General features: G+C 40.2%; 1 protein-coding gene across 11 annotated transcripts in view; it reads right to left on the minus strand.

Annotated features, from left to right (window-relative positions):
• Positions 1 to 24,754, minus strand: part of NEDD4L (NEDD4 like E3 ubiquitin protein ligase) — a 198,622-nt gene that overhangs the window by 6,240 nt on the left and 167,628 nt on the right. For all 11 annotated transcript variants that reach the window (XM_064438503.1, XM_064438502.1, XM_064438505.1 and 8 more), the window contains 12 exons: positions 21,554 to 21,612; positions 17,136 to 17,201; positions 15,942 to 16,171; positions 14,125 to 14,246; positions 13,202 to 13,272; positions 11,091 to 11,186; positions 6,642 to 6,715; positions 3,997 to 4,057; positions 3,520 to 3,579; positions 2,889 to 2,996; positions 1,895 to 1,991; positions 1,213 to 1,285 (listed from right to left, as the gene is read on the minus strand). In XM_064438503.1, coding sequence (XP_064294573.1) covers positions 1,213 to 1,285; positions 1,895 to 1,991; positions 2,889 to 2,996; positions 3,520 to 3,579; positions 3,997 to 4,057; positions 6,642 to 6,715; positions 11,091 to 11,186; positions 13,202 to 13,272; positions 14,125 to 14,246; positions 15,942 to 16,171; positions 17,136 to 17,201; positions 21,554 to 21,612 — 1,117 coding nt within the window. The remainder of the gene's footprint in view (positions 1 to 1,212; positions 1,286 to 1,894; positions 1,992 to 2,888; positions 2,997 to 3,519; positions 3,580 to 3,996; positions 4,058 to 6,641; positions 6,716 to 11,090; positions 11,187 to 13,201; positions 13,273 to 14,124; positions 14,247 to 15,941; positions 16,172 to 17,135; positions 17,202 to 21,553; positions 21,613 to 24,754) is intronic.

Below are 24,754 nucleotides of genomic sequence, written 5' to 3' on the forward strand. Positions count from 1 at the left end.
TGCCTGTCCCATATTTTTCACAGCCTGGCTGACAGAACAGAGGAGAATAGAGCCTATGTTTTGACAATCACAGAAAAATTACTCAAGCGTAAGATGTAGTTCCTCTTGCTGTTTTTCCCTATCCCAGTTTTGACAGGAACCATGAAATGGAGAGCTGCTCCCGTCCTGCCTTTGCCACTACTCTGTGGTAACACTGAGGAGTCATTGGCCTTCTCTGTGACTACGTACCCCAACCTGTGATGTTCGCTTGTCATTTCCCAGGAAATTGGGCAGGATTAGAAGGCGAAAGGCACTGGGAAACCATGAGGTGTTTGTGGTTGAAGGGACTGCAGCCGGGGGGACAGAGGCGATGACAAGCTGTGAGATCTTGGGACCCTCCCCAGCAGGCACTGAGGCTCCTACTGCCAAGCTCGGCACAACATTTAAGCCTGCAGTACCCTTTCTGTGCTGTGATTCACGCGATCTGATTTGGATCCTGTTGCAAGTACCTTACGTGAACAGATTCTTACATAGGTGATACAGGGAAAAGTCTCGCGGGAGGGATTCAAGGTGCTTCCATGGGGCCAGAATGTTTAACTGGCCAGCGCTGAAAGCAATCTGCAGGCTACTATATGGCTTCAAATACGATAGATACCAGATGTTAACTATGGGTATCAATTTCTTTGCATGTAGTATAAAATGAAGTGGGGAAAAGCTATCTCTCTCTCCTAACACACATTTTAACATGCAAGCAGGTACTACAAGAAAAGTCCTGAGGTGAAAGGGTTACTTGGAATACAATTAGAAAATAGCATTAAAAAGTCCTTATCAGAAAGGCTGTGATGGAAAGAATTTATTTTGGATTCATTTACCTGCGTTTGCTGCAGAACACCTACACCTACTTCCTCTACTACCACAGCCTTTCACATGTCCATGAGAAGGCAAAACAAGCGTTGTTTAGAACCTGCCAGAAGCAAGGGCACGGTGGCGAGGTTGAGCCCTGCGCCCTCCTGGAATGCTGCAGCCGTGTGTCAGCAGACCAGCACCGACTGGTTTGGCCTTTTACTACACACCTACACGCACAGGTGCAGGTTTCAGAGTATCCTGTTTTATAAAAAGGTATATGATCCAGAGCTGAAGTATGTTAGCGACAAGCACAGTCATCTGTCTCCCCCTTTCCTGACAATACCACAATACAGAAAAGCTATGTAATTTTATGCTGTCATGACTTACCATGTGTGAGCTCTGGGCAGTTTATCAGGACTTCCCCATTGCTCTATTGTAAACAACTGAGGACCATTTGAACCTGGTTGAAAAGGAAAATCATATGAAATATGAACTGCTGGTCACTACAAAGACTTCCCCAATATTATTTTAAAAACTAAATATTTGCATAAGTTGTAGGCTAGACTTTGCAACTGGTACAAAATATGTGGTACAAACTCTTTCAATTAAAACTACATTAAAGGAAACAATAGGACCGTGGTTAGTTACTGCCAAGTCCAGTTAGCTTGTTAAATTTATCTAACTACCTTTGCATTGGGTATGTATAATGCAAAAGAAGCAAGCTCAGCCATGAACTCTGAAAAACAAAGTGCTTGGTTAAACATGCATTCTCCTCGCCTCAATACGACATGAATATCACTCATGTTGACAGCTGAAATTTGTTTCCGTGGGAGCTAGGAGAGCAGCTGCGGTGTACAGAGCGTTACTCCTTCTCAGTGTGCTCCCCTCCCCCCCCGCCCACATTCTCCAGGGCTCTTGGCATCCAGAGGAGAATTCCTTGGTGGGGGGTCACAGGTTGGCTACAACTGAGTTTCAGTCGCGCCCAGGTTTGCTTGTTCCTGTCCAGAAGTGGTCTGCACAGCCATTCTAGCAGTGAGCATAATCTGCAGGCAGCTGAAAGGAGCCTCACCATAAAGTTCAGCAAATCCATTCATAGGCACGCGTGACGTCCCAGTAACAAACTGCAGTAATCGAATCCGCTTTTCGGCATCCATCAGTAGAACGGCCTGTTGACAAACACACAGTCACTGTCTTTTCACGTTCACAGCTGTAGATATCATTGTTGAAACAAAACCAAACCTTAGTAAATTTTCTCTGTGAGACTGTAACAGACATGTAACTCTGAAAGATGTGATACAGGTCACACACCAGGTTATCTCTGATTAAACATGGAGCCTCCTTTTCCAGCTGTCACCGGCCACGACAATGGGGTGCCGCAGGTGGGAGCGTTGAGCGCGCTTCACCTGCCTGGGGTGACTTGCCTTTCGGTGCCATGGGTGACACGTGCTGGCACGGGGCACCACCGGGGCACTGCAACTGTACACAGCCCCGAGACGGGGGTGGGGAAACAGAGGTGACAGCAACGCCCCGAAGATCACACCAACTGCAAAGGTTCATGGAAAATTGGATGAGTGTTGTGCTGCAGCAAGTCCTCAGAGCCCCGCGTTTTGGGACCGTACCACCATTTGGACTGATCCAAGTACATAGTCTTCGTGTATGCCGCCCGTGGGCATGGAAATGATATAAGAAATGCAGAAACAAAGTCTGAAGTGCATACACGAGGCTGTAAGATTCCACCATTTTTAAGAAAACCAGACACCCCTTTGAAAAAATAAATGGCTCTTAGGGGAAAAAGTATTTTAGTAGTTTTTCTGGGGACATATAAAAGTTTACTTCAGAAATACTGCAAGACAATTTAGATAAAACCAAAGATCCGGCCTTCCTATCTTGGATCTATTTATAGTATAGCCTCTCGAGTACCACAGCTGTCATTTCCAACACATACAGATGTTTTCTTCAGCAGTTTTCATGAAGAAGAAAGATTTCGTAACAGACTCTGCAAAACCATACAGGAACTTTCACTTTTAGGACTAGTCAGAGCCAAACATGGTAAACAATATTACCTTCCAGAACCACTGGATAACGGGGTGATTTGGGCAGTAACCGTTTTTGTAGATCGTATGTTGTCGCCAGTCATTCACATCAACATCGCCAAGGCCGCACATCAGCAACTACATATGGAAGTAAATGGTTATGGAGTTACGCGAAGGCGGCACTGTGTAATCCTGACCGCTTCATCACAAAAACAAGGTTACGCTTCCCCTTTTGAACAGGTAAGCAGTGCAAATATAAATGCAAACGTAACGGAGAATTGAGCTCTTCAGGAATATTCTCACTGGAGAAAGACTGTACGCTCTGACGTATGTACGCTTTGTGTGACAGCACCCTTTGTGGCGTTTTGCTCAATTATGATTGGTGTAGGCATAATGGCATTAATTCAGTAAGCTACTAACATGCTTTGTATGCGCATCCTCAACCACCTCACTGAAGAATTACAATTTTTTGTGCTTTTACGTGATCAATAGATTAATTAGTTAGGGAGGAAAGTCTAATTTCCCACTATAAGCAAAGCATCTCCACCTGCACAGTCACTTACGATGAGTAAGTGGTGAAGGACAAGCCTAGAACATAACGCATCTGTTTGAGATGAGCGCTACTGATCTGTTGTCTCTGGACGTCAATTAACAAACTCACCTCTAGTTCATTTTCATCAAAAATTTTAATCAGATCAATGGGAAGAAGTTCTGTAAATCCCTAAAAGAAACAAAGCAAAGTTAAACTTCTCGTACCATGTAAAATTAAGTTTTTATCTAACAGGATCTTTAGTTTCAGGGATCCTAAATAAAGGGGACAGGGGACAAAGAGGAGTTTAGAAAATGAAATGCACAGTTGCTGAAGAACGAGTGAGTCCCTAATTTAAAAAAATTAACCACTAAATCATTTCAAGCTCCAATAATTTAAGCTTGAAAAAGAATGACCTTATTCTCATAAGGGAAAGATTATACATGCTTACACGAGGTAAAACTCTGACATCATAAAACATAAGCATTCCAGAACTTGCGCAGTTATGCAAAGCTCCCCACTCCCTTAATGCAGACACTGATGTGTAGGAGTCTTCATTAAAGAAATATTATGGCGGTAAGGGGGGAGAAAGCAGCTAAAGAACCTTACCTCCAAAAAAGCATTCATTTGTTTTTGAACTCTGTTTACAAACCTCCACTGGATGACCAGGCTACAGTGATAAACAGAAACACATAAGCACAGTCATTAGAAAACCACGAACTAAGTGAAGTGCTCAGAGATTTAAGCAACGCTGGTAGTTTTGGTTTCTCGCTTACAACTTCAGCCGCCTCCCAGCCACGCTCCCGTGTTAGGGAAACTGAGCAGCTTTTTATTAGTTGTTCAAATTTACCTTGTGTGACTGATCGAAATGTTGACAAAAAAATCAGTGACCATGAAGAAGTTATAGTACGAATATTTTCACCTTAGCATGCAACACAAACTCTACACATACACCTCCATGTTTTACAGCTATGACTTTTCTACCTCACCAAGAATTTTTTAAGGTAACACTATCAGGTGACATGATATTAACCATTTTGTTCCTATGGAGATTAATTCAAGGACGGACGTGGCAAAGAGGCTTGCCTGTGGGTCAAACAGCCTACAAGTTCCTCACTATGCTTTAGTTCTTTCTAAATGAGGCTGTAATCTGGACTCTGGATGATGTATTTACCGTTAGTATCAGGTACCTAAACGACTAGACATTTTATTCTTGCAGAGCTCTGAGGAATTAACAATTCCCAAGGGATTCTACAAAATTTGAGGACAGATGCAATTACATATAACAGCCCGCCTGTAAATAAATAAATAGATTAATAAAACCTGCACTATCAAAGGGAAAGGCTTGTATTTCAATGCTAAGCACCTGCAGCATAAATACGTTCCAGGTTGCAGATTAATGCTTTAGAAACTCAAGTCCTTTCCTACTGAAGCATGTTTCGTTCCTCATTTGCATGGATGCAGCAATTATAATGTCTCCTCCCCTTTGAAGAGGCACTAACTAAAAATGCCAGCAAGTGCAGTTGAGTTTGTTATTTCACATTCTGGTAAGCAGGAAAGAGGAAGCTTAAAATTAAACCTAAACAGCCTGTTTAGATTTGGCCAATTTCTGAGAGCACCGGCGGTACGGACATCATGGGCCTGGCCTGTGCAACCAGCAGGGAAGGGTAACGGGACGGCCGCGCTGTGGAGCGCCTTCGGCTCATTTTAACTTGGGTGCCTTGAGCCACACTTTGGAGAAGCACGTTTCCTATGTGGGGATTTTGGGAAGATCTAGAAAATTCCTACTATGCTTTTTCTCATTATGCTTAAAGAAATAACACTGATTTTTAACGGGCAGCTATTTAGCCAGTTTATCTGTTTTCCTTCGTTTCTGCAATAAACATTACATAATAAAATAATGCAACCACCAGATTTTCTATTAGACAATGGTTCTTCATTATTGCCATGATATCCCGTAAGCACTACATATGCATGAGAATGCATCATTTGGATGTTAGGTTAAGGCACAGAAGCAAAAAAAAATAATTTACATTTGTGGCTACACCTGCAGTCTAGCAGGGAACTTTTTTTGTTGTTGTTTTAGGGTTTTTTTATGTTATTGTTGGGTTTTTTTTGTATGTATCTGTTTAGGTTTTTTTTTAAAGCATAACAACTGGAATTCTGGGAAAAAAACATTTGAAAAATTTTAAGTTGCATTAAGTTGCAAATGAGAGCACAGAAGTGGTGACTCTAAAGTAACAACAATACTGTGACTAGCCATGAAAGAATTATCTAGCTGTGAACCTAATTTGGTTCTGAGTTTTAGCCCACACGTTTTCAAAGAGCTTTTCATTTCTGCGCTGTTTTGAGATGATGGAGATAAAAAAGGTTTATGATGTCTAATATTTTGCATCTGAAAACTGAAAAGACATGCCCGAAAATTTAAAGAGCTGACAGTGCAAATATATTACACACAAAGTAATGGGAATAAAAATCATAAAAGCAGAAATTTCTTATTGTTCACCATTACAGCCAAATTGCTGTAACGCAAGATTGTGAATGAGATTAACAAGGACAAAGTTCTCCTCTTAGAGGAATGCTTAAACATTTACAGAGTTCCTGAGTTCGTCCTTGAATGAAGACCACAATGGCAAGCAAATACAAACTCGGTAAGTTGCACAGACATCCTGTTTTCATTCCTTTTTCTAGGTCCCGTTTAGCGCTCAGATCTGCACTCACTCCTGATTTGCATTCTGTGCCCTAGCAGTTCAGCAGGAAAAACTCTAAGTCTCAGGGTGGGAATTCACCATGCTTTGGAGACCCGCACAGCAGAGCTCGTTACCCCAGGCCCTTGGGCAACAGACAAAAGCAGGCAGGAAACTGGGCGAAATTCGTATGTCTGCTTTAACGTGACATGTATTGCATGCAGGAAGTGCCGTTTCTTTTCATCGGGTAATTTAGATGCGCATGTCTGTCATTTGGAGCAAACCCACCCCTTCTTGAATGTTCTTCATGCCTGCCCATCGAGAAAATAGCTTCCTATTATGTCACAGACTCCGGTGCTTAGTGTAATTCATAGAACGGCAGAGGTTAAAATTAAAACTTTCTAAGCATTAGGGTATAAACGAACTGTGTTAACAATAAGATTTTCTTTTAAAAGGCTCTCTGATGGTCTGTGGTACAAACTACAGTCATTGCAGTGGCGTAAATTCTAAGACAAGCGCAACTGTGCTTTCTTACACTCAGGATAAAATCCATAAATGTATACATACTCAATATATTCCCTTTTGTTTTCGTTTGTTACCATGATTTCTGACCCATTTGGCTTCAGGTCAACTTGATATGTCTGTATTTTGAAAGAAAAAAAAAAAAACAGAAACAACACATGACATTATTTCGGGACACAATTCTCAAAAAATCCACTTTCCCTGAGCATCGTTTTACAAGTAGTGTTAGAAAATCACTATGCCATAATAGCTAATGAGACATCAAAACATTTCACATTTAAAGATGGCATCATCGGGAACAAACTATTATATGATCACTTGTAAGAATGAATTCCTGTCATTAGCAAGTGAGCAAGCCATTCAAAAGCAAACTTTTAGTCCTGAACAGCAGGGTCATTCAGGTGAAGGAAACATATGTTCCATTTTCATATGGGTAGAAAAATTCCTTCTAAATTTTTCAAAATGCCTGAAAAAAAAAAAAATTACTTAAGATCCACAGAGAAACTGTTTCATAAAAAGGGCAAAAATGTGAAAGTAGAAAAACAAATCAAGAAATGCTTAAGTACAAATTTGCTAAGGACAGTGACACCGTGGAATGTAAGACTGAATAAGCCAAATTCATTAAAGTTCACAAGAAACTGCAGCAAGTCCAAATAATGTATTTATTGTAAAAGAAAGTGGTTTATCAGTAGGAATTCACAGAATTAATGCTGGGTAAGGTACCAGGAAAGGTAGAAGTTGGTAGCCCACACAAAAATGCCACCAAACCGTACGCTCTGTAGCTGCAGCCAAGGCGCAGCATTTTTCTGACTGTGGATCTTTGTGTTTAGATACAGCACGGGCACAAGGCTGGATTAACGTCTTGTAAAGTGTGCGTGCCTGGGTAGGATGGGAGGAGGGTCAAGTATTCTGGTGCTTGTAAGTCACCGCTCTGTTCCAGTCAACTTGTTCCCTCGCTTTGAAACTACGGTTCTGGTGGAAGGAACCAAGACGTGACTGTGCACCCGCATTCAACCAAGCCTATTTTCAAAGCTGTTACTAATCTTTAACAATTAACTCAGATGTTGCGCTTGAGGAACAGTAGGGCAGTAGATTCATCAGCTAATAAATGGAGGTGTGAAAGGAAGAGGCTGGAAAACTCTTTTCAGGGCTGGATTAAGACTGAAGGCGCTTCAGGAAGGAGAAAAACAGTACAGTAGCTCTATTTGAACAAATGTACACAATTACTGCATGGCGGGAAAAAAAGGTGACTGAAGGAAAAGTAATGAAGAGGGAACCTACACGCCTCTGAAACAGTAGTTTCTTTGTTCCATAAAGGCCAGGGAAGACAGTCCAGAGCTAATCAGGAAAAGGCTTGCTATACTGTCAAAGCTGAATAGGATAAAGCTATGAAGCTGACAGCACGACGGCACAAGAAGGCAGCTTGGTGCTTGTTTCTTCCTGCCCACCACCAGAAGATATATTGCTTTTAAGAAATGAGAACTGGCATTCCAGAGCCATTAGGAACTTTGGAGAACCACAGACCTTTTCTTTCTCTGCTTTTTGAAAAGAGTTCTCCATCCTTTACATGTTGAAAGAGAGCTACTCCATATTTCTTACTGACTTGTGACAACTACCGAAACCATAGTTTCGGTTATCAAGTAAGGAAGGGTAATAAGAAGATACGATTTATTAGAGGTTTCTTGTTTTTCTCAAACTCCAGAAAAGGTTTTGGTGATAAATGAAGTATAAATAAATACAGAAGCTTAGAGCAGCGCAAACGTCTCCCTCTTACATGCGCAATGTCCTTGTGGAAGCAGTATCACCTTCCACCCAGGCTCTGGGGGCACTGGAGTTTCAGCACTTTAGCAGTAGATGAGGCAAAACAAGAGCCAAAGCGAGTCAGGGACCCTTGACTCCTAGTAGTCCCCACAGTGCTGGCAATGGCCAGTGCTGCACGCAGCAAAAGCCAATGCAGTGAGTACCTGCCGTAACTTCTGCATTGCCAGAAAGCATTTGGACAGGCGAGGTGTTTCAATCTCTAGCCAGATAAATTCCTCCTCACTGCAGCATATCCTGTCCTTGTGCTACTGACCTTATTCAGGCTTTTCTTCAATAAAGTTTGTCCTGCCAATTTTGCATCTCATCAGCAGTACGATGGAAACAGTATTATTATATCTACTACTGTTGGCGTTTGTTGGTATCTCAGTGAGCTTATATGTAAGTTGAACCAGAAGTTAGCCGAAAGAACTTCAAATTCCTTCACCACTACTGCTGCAGAGCTAGCCAAAACTGCCTCTTCCCTCTTAGACACACGAAGGCTGCGGTATCAGCTCAATGCCTGGAATTTATGTTACGATAATTAGAGCAAGACCTGTTATTTCTGTTATAAACTGGGCACTAAATGAGCACATGAAGTTGGTTAGTCATTGCGGGTCCCTCCAACTTGGACCAGGGCATCAGCAGAGTACAGAACCAAACCACCTGCACAGCTGCAGCAGCTTCCTGTGGATTCCTGCATCAACAACGACGTCAATCTCCAAAGCCTATGAATACCTGCCATATTATGGACAAAAACTCTGGGGGTCAGAAGGTGAGTAGAAATGTCAAGAACAACAGGACAGATGGATTTGGTGCCTTTATTCCACCCCCCTCAATATTTTTCTCTGAAGAGGACAAACCCTGCCTCACGTACTCTTACCAGTATGTCAAGGGAACGTCCCAGAAAGCCCCACACATGCTGTAAGAACATGGTAAAATGTTCTGTTCAAGACAGAAGAAACCCTAAGTGCCATTAACTACTTGGCACCCATGATATAAAGAACCAACACAGGGAGGGGTTTAATAAAAAGGTACACTGAGAAATGAACCAGTCAGCCTCAGCTGCAGCTATTTTTAGCACCAGTTTGCAAAGTCTTCCTGAGAGCATAAACACTCCCTGACAGTCTGCAGCATTTTTAATTGTGTGTCACACTTTAGAGGTGATCTGCTTCTCGCCTATACAGTGCTGACCTGCCGAAGAATGGCATCTGAAAGATTAACCTCTTCTGGAATCAGATGCATCTATTGTAACCTAAACAAAAATCAATCTTCCTGACGATACCAGAATTAGCTATTTCAGGTATTAAAGAGTTAGGAGAAAAGCAGAAAGTATCGCCAAGTTGATTTATGCTTTGAGTCAGAGAACAAACTTCTGTCAGCAGAAGTGACAGCTGGCAGTGAAAAGCAATCAATGATTTCAAGCTAAGTTGTTACAGAACAGAACATAATGAAAACTACCAACAACCAACCCAGTGTGCTACAAAAACTTTTAATCTTGTGGCTTTAATGTTCTCCCTAATTTTCTGCATAACCAATGAACTTATCTTGCTTCAGGAAAAAAGCAGTAAGCGCTGAGAAGTGGATCAGAATGTTCTTGACAGTACATTGTCTGCGTATGTTTTGAAATTTCGAAGTCAGCTTTTACAAGAGGCACTGCAGCCCACAATAGCAGTGGCAGCTGGAGCCAAGATATCTAGGTCTGAAGGTTAAACAAAGTGCAGATACTAAAAAAGGGCGTAAAAACCTATAAGCAAATTAATTTTAGAGACACAGGTAAGTATTACTGAGTCCAATATTGTACAAAATCAGTACATCTTAGCCATTACTTGTGTGCACAATTACAAAACGGTTCAGCTCCATAGCCTGTAACTAAATAAAAAAGCCCCAGTCACGGCAGGCAAGTAAATTCCAAGCTCATGTAAGTGAACTAATGATTTATTTACCTTCAAGTCCTCACATTAAATTCAACACAGATACTTATGTACAAGACATTTATGTGCACCCAAGTTATTTCCATCCAGAAACTGATACAGATCTCTGAAGTTTTAGTACGATTCTCTGCAAAGACTGACTGTAAATCCAAGACAAACTGTACCACAAGCTGTTCTTACAGCTTCCAATGACAAAATGAGTTACGATTTCAGCTGATGAATTATATTCCCACCTACTCAATTCTCAGTTCTTAAACATGTATCTGACATTTTTCATTTGTAACGGAGAAAGTTATCCACAGATTGTGAACCTTTTTAAAATAGGCATGCTTGTTTTTGTTGTATCATCTGCCCACGTTATTTAAAAGACACTATAAACAGGGCGATGATCATAATTCTGCCACTTACTTTGTCCTTTGAGAGTATCTTCAAACTATAAAAGCCCAAGCAGTCTCAGGCTGAGACTATTTTCTAAGACGGGCTGTGGAACACCTTTACTACTCCCCATCACAAGCATTTTACTCAGCTTCAAGTACTGCTTTTCATGAAGACATCACATTGCTCACTGCCAAGAACATCATTTCCTTCTTTGGCATCCCCAGTCTCAGACAATTCAGGCAGAAAGAGAGGCTAATATTCACAGCCTGCCTATACTGATCATCAACATTCAACAGACCCGATCGAGCTCACAACCCTGAGACACTGCTCAGTATTTAATTACTTTTTGGCAATAACTAAGATGAAAATACGGACTTTTGCATACCTGTCCAAAGTTTTCCTCATCTATGCAAAACATGAGATCCAACTCTGTTGGGTCATTTTCCAGGATCCACTTCAAAGAGTTGTAGTATTCGCTATCCTACAGCAGATTATAATTAAATAAAGTGTGAAAATGTGAACATTAAATGTATAGTTTACCTTTAAATTGAACAAACAAAACCACCTAAAACTAGAACTCCAAAGGGACTGCAAAGATGAGAACTCATTTATTTGCACAGCTACTGTAAAGCGGGGTAAGATGGATTACTTTGTTCATACGTATTTTTCTTAGATGCCATATTTTTAGATTCATGTAACTTTTCTTAATTGACTTGTAATTGCATTGTTATACAACACAATAAATTGACTCCACATATCTATTTGGTAACTATAGATATAGCGGTGTGAAATAATTGGTTAGAAAATGCCTTGTCAATAAAACTGTACATTCTTTTCAACACAATTTAAATACCACTTCATTATGTTGAGAATGTATTATACAATAACTGATTGCATTGTTATTAGTAAAAGCCTTGAAGTTTGCTGAATAAATCACCCCTCTACTTTCCTGATAGAGTTGTATCTTCATCATGTATTAGGTTCATAATTAGAGTGACCCGAAAAAAAAAAAAAGAGAAAGAAAAAAAATAGTACGTGTAGCTATCACTAAATATTTCCAAGCAAGAGAGCAAAAATAAATAAATTTCAAAAGAAAGTTAAAACATTATTTACTCATGTGTGCTTCAAGAGAAGAATGACCTGCCAAATTTTGATGACTATGATAGTGTGGGAGCTGGAGGAGAGATTAAGCAGCTGAACCAACATTTATGGCAGTAACTGAAAGTCTGGAGAAGTCTAAAACATCAAAAAGAATAAACTGCATTTTATTCTTCTCATACCGACTATATTTTTGACCAAGGGCAGCTATTGCAGAGCGAAGAGTAAGAGGAAAAGGTTTCCCAACTACTTGTAGGAATAAAAAAGCCTGAGCTTCCTTTCAAGATCCTTCTGGATATGTATCTCCTGAGCTTGCCTTTAAGCTTGTACTTGGCTCAAGCCATCTCATCCCCTGTAATTTGGCCTCTGTGCTGGGCTAGCGGGTAACTGACTTTGCTGTTGAAGACAGTCCTGGGAAGGAGCAGGATATGAGTGGCCAGGCTGACAACCAAGCCCTGCCCCTGCAGAGGTAATCTGGAGCAGTCTTACCAGACAAGCTATTCTGGCAACAGAGGAAGACGTTAGAAAGGGGAAAAGTAACAGCTCCAACGTTCTCCAAAGTCCACAGCAGTGGAAAGCCTGGACAGACCTCAAAAGGTTAAAAAGACAGAAACAAGTATCATCCTGCTAGCTTAATGGAAACCATTTGTATGTAGCTATTGTACATATCTGAAGTGTGCTGTGTTTCAATACTGGTACACTACACATCTAGACTGGGCATCTGCCGCATCCTATTTACTGTTGTCCTTTGTTTTACAATACAAAGTTAGAGACTGCTGACTTGTAAAACAATTTGTTTTTCTCCCAGGGAGAGCCAAACACAAAAGTACTTGACTACAACTAACACAGAAGGTGTGAAAGTAGCAGAAGTGCAGGGAACAAAACCAAAATGGATCTAAGGGCGTAAGCTGTGCTGCATTCATTAAGTATATTTTGGAGAGAACTGTTCATCATCTGGCAAGCCTTTCTCCTTCCAGCACTACAGGCAACTTCCCGTGTTTCCAGGTCAGAACCAAGCCCTTGCATCTCCCTCTTCCTACTCCACAGCATGACAAGAAAGCTGTAGGGGTGTCGGTGGTGCTCCTTGTAACAGGGAGAAAGCTGACCCAGGGGGAAACCTGGAGGTATAATTCCACATGTTGCATTCCTTACTGGCCTATCCATGTCTCTCTTCCCCCATCCTGCTCACCACTGCCAGTGCACTGGTACTGGACCAGCTGTCTAGCAGGGAAAATTTTGTTCATTAAAGTACATACATATCTTTCTAAAGTTGTTGCAACTATGACCTTGTGTTTTCCACCATGCAGTGTACTGGAATTGTTAGCTCTTATAGATTTCCCCAGAGGAAAAAAAAATCATGTTATTGCTAACACTGATACGGTTTAAACGTTATCTTACCACTGACTCCATGTCTTTCAGAGTTATTGGCTTCCCCAGCATCATCTTGTAAAAAGGTCTGATGAAGAAGCCTAGAAGAGAGGGAAGAGTGTTACCTCCACTGTTCTGCATTTTCACCTTACATAAAGCCATGACTGCTCAGGGATAATACACCATTATATTTCCGAGTGTGCCAGCAAGAAAGACACCCCCTGGAAATAACTCGCTGCAACAGCTCAGGTTAACACAGCAGGCTCATTTTTTTATTTAGGCACAGAAAGTCAAATTTTTCAATTACAAGAATTATGCCATTAATAACTGTATACCATTAAAGTGGTAGAGACACACAAAAGATGGGGAACTGAGCTCAGGGTACTCTAATCCCACTTAGAATTGCCATTCTTCCCTCAAAGAGGATGCTAGAAAAACAGGACAGTGAACTTCCTCTTCTAATATGCTGCATATTGCTAAATAAAATATAGTCAGTTTATTATGTTTGCTTGCTTATTGTGGGATTTCAAAGTTTGGCAGAAATCATATTTTCTCATTGAATCATTCAGTAATACTTTTACAGATCAAAATATGTTGCAATTGACACCCACACAACTGCTTTGGCTGCAGGTTTGCATGGAAATGGCTGATACAAATTGAGTGATTTTCCTTTAGGGATAGTGATTATTTAGCAATGCTGATTCTGTAGCTTTAACACAAGTGGAAAAAGGAGCAAAGCTTTATATGAAACATATTTGTTGATTAAGACACTATAATTTTTGAATCACCATTCACACCAGGAATGCAATTTCCAGCAGTTAAGTTCCATTACTTTCTCTCAGACTTTGTCTCCAGAAACTCTACACTCTGAACTACATGAATTACTGAAGTGATTTATTTCATTTAATAAAAATCCAGTAAGAGTAGCATAGCCATACAGCATAATAACTCACCATCCAATAGCTTCCCGTGATATACTGCCAGACCAGCAACGCGACCAATAAATGTGAAGTACGACAGATGATCTTCATTACAAAGACCTGAATTAGGATTAATCTGAAGTGTATAGTTGTCCCTTTTTTGGGGAAAGAAAAAAACCAATCTAAATAACCAAGTCTTTAAATAACCAGATAGTCAGATATGTTAATAAATAATTTGAGCTTAGGGCCATTTCCTGTTCATTTTTGCAAGAGCGTAGTAATGTAATTTATCCATGCTCCCCAACAGAAGCGTCTGGCAGTTTGTGGGTAGGCTGACCTAACCAAAACTGTCTGGCTACGACCATAATGATTATTTGACCAAAGTAACTAAAACTCCTGCTTGTGGGATAACTTGATTCCACCTGCGGCAAGGATAAGAGGGCTGCGCTGACCTCTTCCAAAGATAAAAGCCTGGCATCACTGAAAACGGTAAAATTTTGCCATCAGCTTCAGTGGAATGAGATTTTCAGCTAAGTTCTCTCTTCTGCCAAGCTTGATCATTCACTCTTTCCAGCCAAATTTCAGGGCTTAAAATTTTAGGATTCTCTTTTGCAGTAGTTGCTTTTAGTTCTTGAAATATCTGAAGGTACTGAAGAGGAATTAAGTACAGGCCCACTGCCCAACTGCCCTAGGATGGAGAATGCATTCTCACTACCTTCTAAAACTGCACATATTGGAGAACATCTCCGAAATAAGCTTGGTCCCCAGGATACTGGAAAAAGCCACCCAAGGACTAAGATCTTTTAACTGGGTAATGAAGCATTAAGACTCGCGTGAAAGCATGTGCCGCAATAAGGCATTAGTGCAACAGCAGTATTTTTAATTTGCAGTATATTCTTAATCTGTGAAGAAAGAGGGATTTTTAAAGTTGAGTTTTTTCTTATTTCTTAAAATACCTGGTTAGATTTCTGAACCTAAAATGAAGTAACGCCATATTTAGAACATCTACAATGACCTATATCCTGTAAGCAGAAACATTTCAGACCAAACATTTATCCAGCGAACTCTACTAACACAGAGGCATTCTGCACTAGTCAGCGTTGTTCACGTTGCGCCTCCCTTCAACAGCAGGACGTGTCTTTTCTGAGACACAAACGCAAGACAACTCTCATTAGGCAGTCTTTGTTCATCTCCTTACAATCTAGTCAATGAGTATTAGAGAAAGGAGCGAGCTTGATATTGACATAAAACCATCAAAACTACTGCCTGCAGTTAAGAAATCCGTTCTCACTGTAGCCAAGTTCACAATGTGGAATTACATACAGTGTATTAAACCGAACGTACTTTGAGCAAGAGACTTGCTCTCTCAGTTATGCTAATGGATTGCTCAAAGGTTTTAAAACTGGACAAAAACAAATCTAAACTTATGTAAGGCCACTGCTGTGTAACTACTGAAACGTAAATGAGAAGCTGTTTTATGAGCTAATTATAAAGGAGCACTATAATTCTGGACGGCAGGTGTTCTGCAATCTAATGGGAGGGCACAGGAGTCTTTTGTCTGACATCGCTCCTGTCACTATTTGTATCCTCAAAAATTGCAGTTTTGCTGCAAGCAAGGCAATTCCGAGTACTACCTTAATAATGAAAATATTTTATGACATTTCAATGACAATTTGAAAGATTCTCTGAAATGCAAGAAATTGTAGTACAGAACAGAGAGATTTGCCTGATAAGAGCGCATGCTGATGCACCATGAAGGATGATCTAGCTATTTTCCAGTGTAACTTTGCCTCTTACACAAAACCTAACATATATCCCTTATGAATGGAAATATTTTAATGGACACTTACGTTGCTGAATATTCAAAGAGACCATAATAAGGGTTAAACATCTCCTTGGATAAGAGAAAAAACCATTCTCTGGCCACACCTCCATAGTCAAGTCCTTTTTCAGACTCAAATTCAATCCAGAGCCTGGCTTTTAGTACATCGGGTCTCTTCACAGACATGATTCTTCTGTAGGACTCCTCAAAAATATTATTTCTGTGTAGCTTCATCTCAAATCTGTTCGGTATATCAGCCTATGCAAAAGGAGATTATGTTATACTTGTCAGCCAATAGATAAGTCTTCAGGCAAATTACTGACCAGTGGTAACAGCTAAATTACGGATTAGACATCTGATGTGTAATGTTTCTGCGTGGTTTTGTTTTGCAGTGCTCTCTAAGTCTACGGGTTGATAGCATATGTTGAACTAGGTAAGTTCCAGTATGGTGTTTCACAGATTGCGAAGATACTTGACAAAACAATGAAAACAACAAGAAAAGTAACAAACCAACCAAAAAAAGTGAGAAAATTATTGATATTACTATGCTCTATTTTAAGGGCATTTTAGCTTAAAATGGTAACAAATGGCACAAGATTTATGTGACTGCTTTACTCGCACATCTGTAAAGGCCAGAACAGTTCCACAACACGAACAGCTATAGTACCATACACAGCACACAACTGGAGGGCAAAGATGTACACAAGAGAGAATCTGGCTGCCAGAATCTGTCAGAAGCTCTGCCTAAGCAGGAGGGAGATAACGCCCAGGGAGCTACACACAGAAAAGAGCTGAGTTAAGAATTTGTAGAAAGAAGACTGGACGGATAAACGTGGCTGTACAGCCACGTATAGTTGTTCTGATAAAATTGACTTGAAACAACTGTTTCAGGTTTTCTTTTTCCTGACAAATGAAGTGCTTATTGTGTGCAACCACTGGTCAAACTCAAGGTGAAAATTCAAGGAGCTATCCATAAACAGGTAAAGACATTGTCAGGTCACTAATTTGTAAAATTGTAAATGTTTTTACTGAGAAATCAAATTTGAACTTTTCTTAATTTTTTGGGTTCCTATTTAACCTCTTTAGGAGTAGCACAATGAAGAAAAATTGGCAAGTGCGTTATAGCCAGATACACCACCATTCTGTATCTATGCTTGGGACAGTCTGATGTTTCTCCCCGACGTAACTGATTCCAACACAAAAGCAGCATGTTTCTACTCACTGGTTTCTTTAACTTCTTCCGGAAATAGTCATATTTCTGTTTGAACTCCCTGGAATATGGAACTGCCTATCAGAGAGAGAATCAAACATACAGATTATTCCAGCTATTTAGCAGTTTCATATTCCAACACTACTTAAACGAAAAAGAAATTTAAAGACATGCTATCAAGTATGTATGCCATAGGTCACCTAATAAACTCCACCGTGCATGAAGTACAGCAGCCAGGATTTTCCCATTTCTCAGTGTGTAATCTGAGTTAAAAGGCATGAAAATTTTCAGCCCAGTTCTTCTGTGTATCAACTACTTACCCTCTCTTCTTTTAGGAACAGAGAAGAGCAAAACCAACTTTTAACAGAGACAAAAGAATTTGGAATGTATTGCTGCCATCCATGTGTCCCATTAGGAAACAACGAGCATGCCACACGATACTGAATTTTAAAAATTCCTAGTGTTACCACAGAATACGGATTTGCACAGCTGAAAGTGCTAAGCATTGTTAGGTGCTACTCAAAAGGCACAAAATTCAAAGAGTTTTTACAATGAACCGAGGAACAAGTTAAGGGGCTCCAGTAAAGCTCTGACATCGACAACAAACACTGTTTGCCTTCTAGAAAATGCGGGACACAGTACATACCTACACAGCAGAGTTAACTAGGCAGGGGATTGTCCACAGGTAGAAACCATCTTTTCAGCCCAATGTGAATGAACCTAATTCCTAATAGTTATCAAACCATGTCAAAACTATTTTGTAAATTACTTTGATGAAAATATACACCTTCATGTCTTTAATCCAGAATCTGAAAGCATTTCATAGACAAATTAATATTCTTCTGAACCAAGTACAAGTTGCTGTGTAATATTTATCTGAATACTCACTCAGTGCAGCTGCTTGTGAGTTAGACCACAATTTTAAGGAACAGCAGCATAACAGAACAATTTCAGAAGTTTTTTAAAAAAAAAGGCACAGTGAAAGTTGGTAGAATTACATTGATCAGCAGAGCTGGAAGTTGGTTTCTGGCCTATGTAAACACCCCTTAACAAACGCCACAGGTCTCAAACATACACGTGGATTTCCAGATGCCTGCAAGGCCCCTCAGAACGATTCCAGGCACGCACAAATCAAGGTTCACCAAAGGCTCTCATAAGCTCTGTTGTTCAGAGTTTTGAAAGACATTTCTGTTAACATGGTGCCCCTCCTTCCTGCTAACGTACGGTATGGGTAAGCACGGATTTGACACTGAGCTAGCACTCTGCCTCGTCTGATGTCAATCCACACGCCACTCGCTGACCATCACAGCAGTCAGTAAGACGACAGTGTTCTTTTCTGCTACTTACTTGTCTTTATCAGACTCCTTTGCTTTAGCACCAGACAGGAAATGCACACAAACGCCCCAAAAGGCCGAGCCGCTCAAGGTACCACATAGTACCGGACACAAAAGCACTGAAGTGCACCAGCCATCAGGCGGGAGTACAGGTAAGGGCCGTCCATAGTCCCGACTGCCATTCCTAGGACTGCAACCCACCACTGTTCAGCCTTCAGATGGAACGGCCATAGCAAAGTTGTTAATTGAACTAACGAGCAGGAATAGGCTGGAGACGTGATACTATGACAGGTACAAGTCTGATCCTAACAAATAACTGCTACGTATTTAAGTAAGAGTCCTTAATTCTCTGTGGCTTTTTTGACAATTAATTTTTTGAGAATTAAGAATCCTTAATTCTATGGTTTTTTTGACACCATAATATAAGATCAATTTAATCAGGGTTTGGAAAGTGCCTTAAGAAAAAAAATAAGGGCTTCCTGGCCTTGACTGTATTTTCCAACTACATCCCTACTTTCCTTTGCTCTACTGTTCCTTCAGGATGAAAGAGTAGACCTGGTAAAACAGCTAGCTAAACAAATGAAGTGTCATTTCTTGGGAGCAAAAGAACGATTTTGAATTCCACAGGACTGCAAAAGCTACGTTCTCTGTTCCCTGAAGGCTGAATCACAAATTGCAAAGCTCTGGTTCAAGTTCAGTTCCTGGGTGAGGACTGGGATTTGGGGGGGGGGGGGGAAAGGTATGGGCTGGTCTTGAAGTAGATTCGTGGCTGGATAGAGGTGAGAGCAGGAGGTGGAAATATTTCTATATGAGTTCTTTTGTGGACGATGAGACATGAAAAATAAAAAAAAAATCAAACTAAATCATTTTACTCTGATGGTAATATGACTTTACTACAGCCTTTAAATAATCTTCCAACATGTCTCCATTGTCTAAATGCAATGTGAAATGCAATTTAAGTAGTCCTTTGTTTTTGTCATAGCACCAAAAATACTATTACAAGCATTAAGGTGAATCCTTAGTGCTTATATGGCTGTAAAATGGATTTGATCTTGCTTTCTCTTTAAAAAAAAAAACAAACCACACACACACACAAATAACTGTTATTTACTTAATGGGATCATGATTGACCCTTATTATCTTGAAACAAAACTTCCCAGTTAGTCTTTCTCATCTGTGCTTAACATTTCTGGGAAAAGAAACATTAAGAATTTATATAGCCTACTGTATATTAGTATATCAAGCATTAAGTGCATGACAAATGGGTAAATCACTCCAAAAGCAATTATATTGAAACAAGTAACTATTATTAATCTTACTAATAAACCAGAGCAACTGGAATTATACCATACAGTAGTTAATCTGTTGTGTCCTGAGACCCTTAAAAATCCTGAGGTTTTACCTAAAATAAAAAGGTATTCTTGGTACTTCTTAGGGTTGAAGTCTGATCACTCAGAATATCATAAAATGGCATAAACCAGCTTAAAAAGGTCAAAGAATCACTCCATATAGTTGATGTTTTGATAATTTGGTATTAAAGTAAAAGCATGTATTTATTTTTTCTAAGGCTCTACAGCTGATATTCTGAAATCTCTTAGTTTATCTGCAGTAAGTTTTGTATCTCTTAAAACTGATAGAGCCAATTTTGTCTTTTTTACACTCTGAATCCACATAGTCACAACTCTCCCATATTGAGTGGAAACAGCTTCTTATTATCCAGAAATTCAGAAATTAGTAGCACAGTGTCCCAGCTCCGTAAAATTCTACCGTCAGTAATGACCCAGATAATGGGTCAATATGAATATTTCTCCTACACACACCCCTAAAACCTTACAATCTAGGATTCAGCACAAAGAACTTGGTCTGAAATTCCCAAGATCTTCTGACTTACGATTCAGAGCAGACATATGCCCCTCACGTAGCTTAATAGAGAAACATACTATTTTAATACAATGGAGGAATAAAAGATAAGATGCAAAGATTTCACACTAAGTGGTTTATAGTATCAGGAAGTGTAGCGAAAGAAAAAAGCTGAAGAATATTTTACACTTAGGTTATTTTAGATGTAACTTATTTAAAATTGCATTTTTCCCCACAATTCATCTGTTTGGATGTCAAAAGTAAGCTGAAGATACTGCTCTACTATTTTTTTTCCTGCTATTTCATCATCACAATAAGCAGCAAATACAGCAGCAAAACCTATGCTGAAATCTTAATTTTATTATTTTTCAGCCAGGGATATCAGCAACGGATCTCTTTCAGAAACCACATTCATCATCATTGCTTAGTGCAGAAAGCTTCAGGTTGCAGGGGGAGGAGAATGGAACAAATGAGAAATGATGGGATTCTGTGTGTTTCAGAGCGTGAAACACCATTCAGACTATTTAGCTACGCAGCTTCCAAATGGATGGTGCTTCCCTCAGAAATAACACAACATAAAAAATTAAAACCAGCCAAACAAAAGAGCCTCTGTCCTGAAGACAGAGCCTTCTCTTCCTCCCTGCTGAAACAGAGGCATTCTGTGATTTACTGTCATATCTACTGTTGAAGAATGTTTCCTAGATGCTCCGAGCCAGAAGCCAACTTCACATGCTAAAGGCTGCCAGGCGGGAATCATACTGTACCACTGGAAAAATCCCCTAGCTGGGTAACTACTGCTAGGAAAGCCTCCAAACCCACCAAATCGAACCTATTGTCTGACCTGGGAATAGTGTGCACAGCACTGTAGTTCCAAATGTCCCGGTGACTCCTGAGTGGCCCACTAGTGCTTTGGTCCACCGGCAGCTGGCAGGCTGGGGAGTCCCCAGGGCACTCTAGCCGGCGCGAAACCGAACAGGGCCCCCAGAGTGGTACGACCATTGGCATGGTGGGGACAAGGCATCAGTTTTGGGGCACCTTGGCAGGCTGTCACACAGTGGCAGCTCCCCCTGCTCTTGCAGACCCACAGAAGCTGGCACCTGAGCCTCCCGTGTCCGTCAGGAAAAGGCAGCGCAAGGCAGAGGTCCTGCTTCCTGGTCTGTTAGAGCCTGATCCTGCCCATACCAAGTGTATGTGAGTCACAGCATTTAATGGAAAAAACCCCATGGTGGTACTTACTGGACCAGTAATTGCCGGGTTCTGCAGTCTGGGGTCTTCCCACTGGGTAATTTTATTATCTGTAAATAACAAAAGAAATTATATCATTACTTCTCTGTTACCACACTCTGAATTTATGTGGTTTCTTTCTCCCTACAGCTCTTTCCCCTACCATTTCCACAACTTAGTATTTCAGGGTTAGAAAAGGCTGCATTCACCCATCTGCATCAAAACCCCCATCACACTGTTTAGTTGAAAACACTCATTCAAAAATGCAAAACTACGACAGAATCCAGTGTATTTACACAGCTTTTGTTTCAACATCTGGAGTAGTAAACATGTTCTATTTGAACATGTTCTATTTGAATCTGGGATTCAACTTATATTAGAAATACACAGACTTCATGCCTGAAAGGTGAAGGAACCCAAAAACTTTGTCAAATGACAGACAAAGTTTACTTTTTTTGAAATTTTGCATGAAGAAAGCCAAAATGTAATACTTGTACAAGACAGTCTGTATTTAAATTTGGAGGGAATAACATCTCTTTAAAAAAATGTCCTAGACACTGATTTAATGAAAAGGTTATAGGACCATTAAGAGAGGCAAAATGATACAGTTACGGTATAAGAGATCATTTGGTTTTGACCAAAGGACATTTTGGCAGTAATACAACAGAATCCAGTTCTTTTCATCTACAGCTTTTATAGAGCACCAGGAGGGTGATATGGTAAGGCCATAGAGGACCGTGGTGAAACTCTCCCTGCCTCCAGACAACTGCTCCTCACAAGATTCTGAACACAACAGAATCACAACAAAATGATGATGTTGCAACAATAAGACAATGCTCCAAAAACCAAACCAGATGCTCCCTGCAATGGCAAGGTTTAAGCCATCCATTTCCTGCACTGAAAGGGCAATAATAATAATAATAATAATGATATATGTTTGTTACATGCTTTGCTTTGATTTATGGACTGAATATTAAGATAGTAGTCCGGATTTCAAGTTTTGTAATTGCTAGGTTTGGGAACAAACACACTAGCTTTCAAGAAAATTGTTTTTACAGCTACTGTAGGTAAACACAAAGAACCAAACCCACTTGTATTACGACACAAGTATTTTCCATGTTTCTACAGCTGGAAAAGGCCCGTAAGTTTTGAGCATCCCAAGCTGGTTTTAAAACAGACTTGGATTTGAAAGGTGACATTGATTAAATGCTAACTGAAGAAAGTTGAAAAAGATCACAAGCACATTTCAAGAAATTTGATCAGTTAATTTAATATTAAAACACTATTTTATTTCCCTTCACACATTACGTCTATTTAGTGCTTATCGAAATTATGGAGGAAGGCTGTTAAGACTGACAGCTCCAGAAACCACATCAGATCCACAGACCAGAGCCTGCCATAAAGGCATGACACCTGATCTGGCCCTTTTCATCTTGCTTCAACCTCTTTAGTCAAATTCCTGTCTACAAAGTTATTGCTTTTATTTATACCTACTTGAAACTGACAGCCACAAATCACGGTGGTCATTTTCTACGAAATCAAAGATAACAGAACTGGAAATGACTGCAAGTTTGTCAATCCTTTGTCATTGCCCTTCATATTTAAAAGTGCATGATGTTACTGACAAATCTTTGTCTACATTTTTTTCAGAGTGTTACAGTGACTGAGACTTCATATTACAAATGCTGTTCCAGGGCTTAAATGCCCCGACAATTAGAAGGGTCTAATCTGAACCTGGAATCGTAGCTCAAGATTCTCTGTCTTACCCAGAGTGGATGTGGGTAACAAATTCCTTTTGCAGCACGTTTTTGAAAACCTACCATCTCTCTTGAGTTTTCACACAAATACAATACTCTGTGTTTCTTCATAAATCGGCTCTACGGCCTTTGAGGAACCCCCCCTTCTCCTCTGTTTCCTCTGGTCCCTTTCCAAGTGGTCCACTATTTTCTTGAAGTTTGGGGCGTCATGCTCGATACAGTATTGCCATAGCCAAGACATTACCAGTGCTTATGAGATTAGAAGGATTACTTCAGGTCTTATTTAAGACACTCCTGTTGATACATCACAGGATGAGTTAACTCATGTTCAGCTGATGGTACTTTTCATGCCCTCTTCAACCAAAATTCTGCTACTTATTCCCATTCTGAGTAATACTTCGCAGTTCTTATTAAACAGCATCTTACTTCACACTACAGCAGCAATTTGCCAGACTCATTCTGATGTCTCATCCTGTTCCAGTGAGCAGCTCTCACCTCTCCTACACTGTTGTTTTCTGCTGAACTAATGAGTACATTCCCCCTAATTCATTGCTCAAATCACTGATGACTATATTGAGAAATGGTGAATCCCAGACAGACTTTGAGGGGAACCCATTTAATATATCCACCTGTCAGTGAACCACTGACAATTGTTCTGCATATGGCTGGAAAACCTTTGTGTTTTCCTTCATGATACCTTCCAACAGGTAGGTCATATTTTCCTATAAGGCTCCTAGGAAATGCAGAACTATACGCATGCTACAGAGAATAGAGAACACTACTTTATTCATGGATGGTAAATAATGGTGACTAAGCCAGCTAAGAAACAATCATGGAGAACTAGAGGCTGTATTTTTTATTAAAAGATTGGCTGCTGCAGAAATTAGGACTATTTACAGTTAAAATCTAAAAATATTGTATTTTCAGGCTACCATGATACAAGCAATACCTAGATTATTTTAGCAGTGCTGTACTTCACTAGTTTATATGGCAGGCTTAATAGCAGTTTGCATTGGTCCACAAGAGGAGGTTTCTGTGCTGGTTGCATTAGACTTTAGTACAGTTTCTCTCAGGGATGAGAAAAACATGTCTAAAATAGGATGACAGTATTGGATAATGCAGTCTCTGCAGAACAACTACAAAACGTATCTGGGGAACCAGGAGATTAACAGTAGCTGAATCTGTTAACACTTTGTACATTTATATTGTATTTTAATAACAAAACTGGCTATGTTTGTTGCATTGTAGCTAACAGCTTTAGCAGAGGGTGGCTGAAATGATGGCCAGCTTATCACAGCAATGGACTGCTGAGACTTGCACAGTTAGGGTGGGCACAGCTGATGCACCCACGCCTGATTTCAGCGTATGCTCTCAAGTTAGTCAGGAAACAAGTCAGAGTTGGCAGGCTCTGTCACAAGCCCATGTTATGGTCACAGGGCATCGCCCTGCCATATCG

Source organism: Phalacrocorax carbo, chromosome Z (genome assembly GCF_963921805.1).
Source record: "Phalacrocorax carbo chromosome Z, bPhaCar2.1, whole genome shotgun sequence".
Classification (NCBI taxonomy): Eukaryota; Metazoa; Chordata; class Aves; order Suliformes; family Phalacrocoracidae; genus Phalacrocorax; species Phalacrocorax carbo.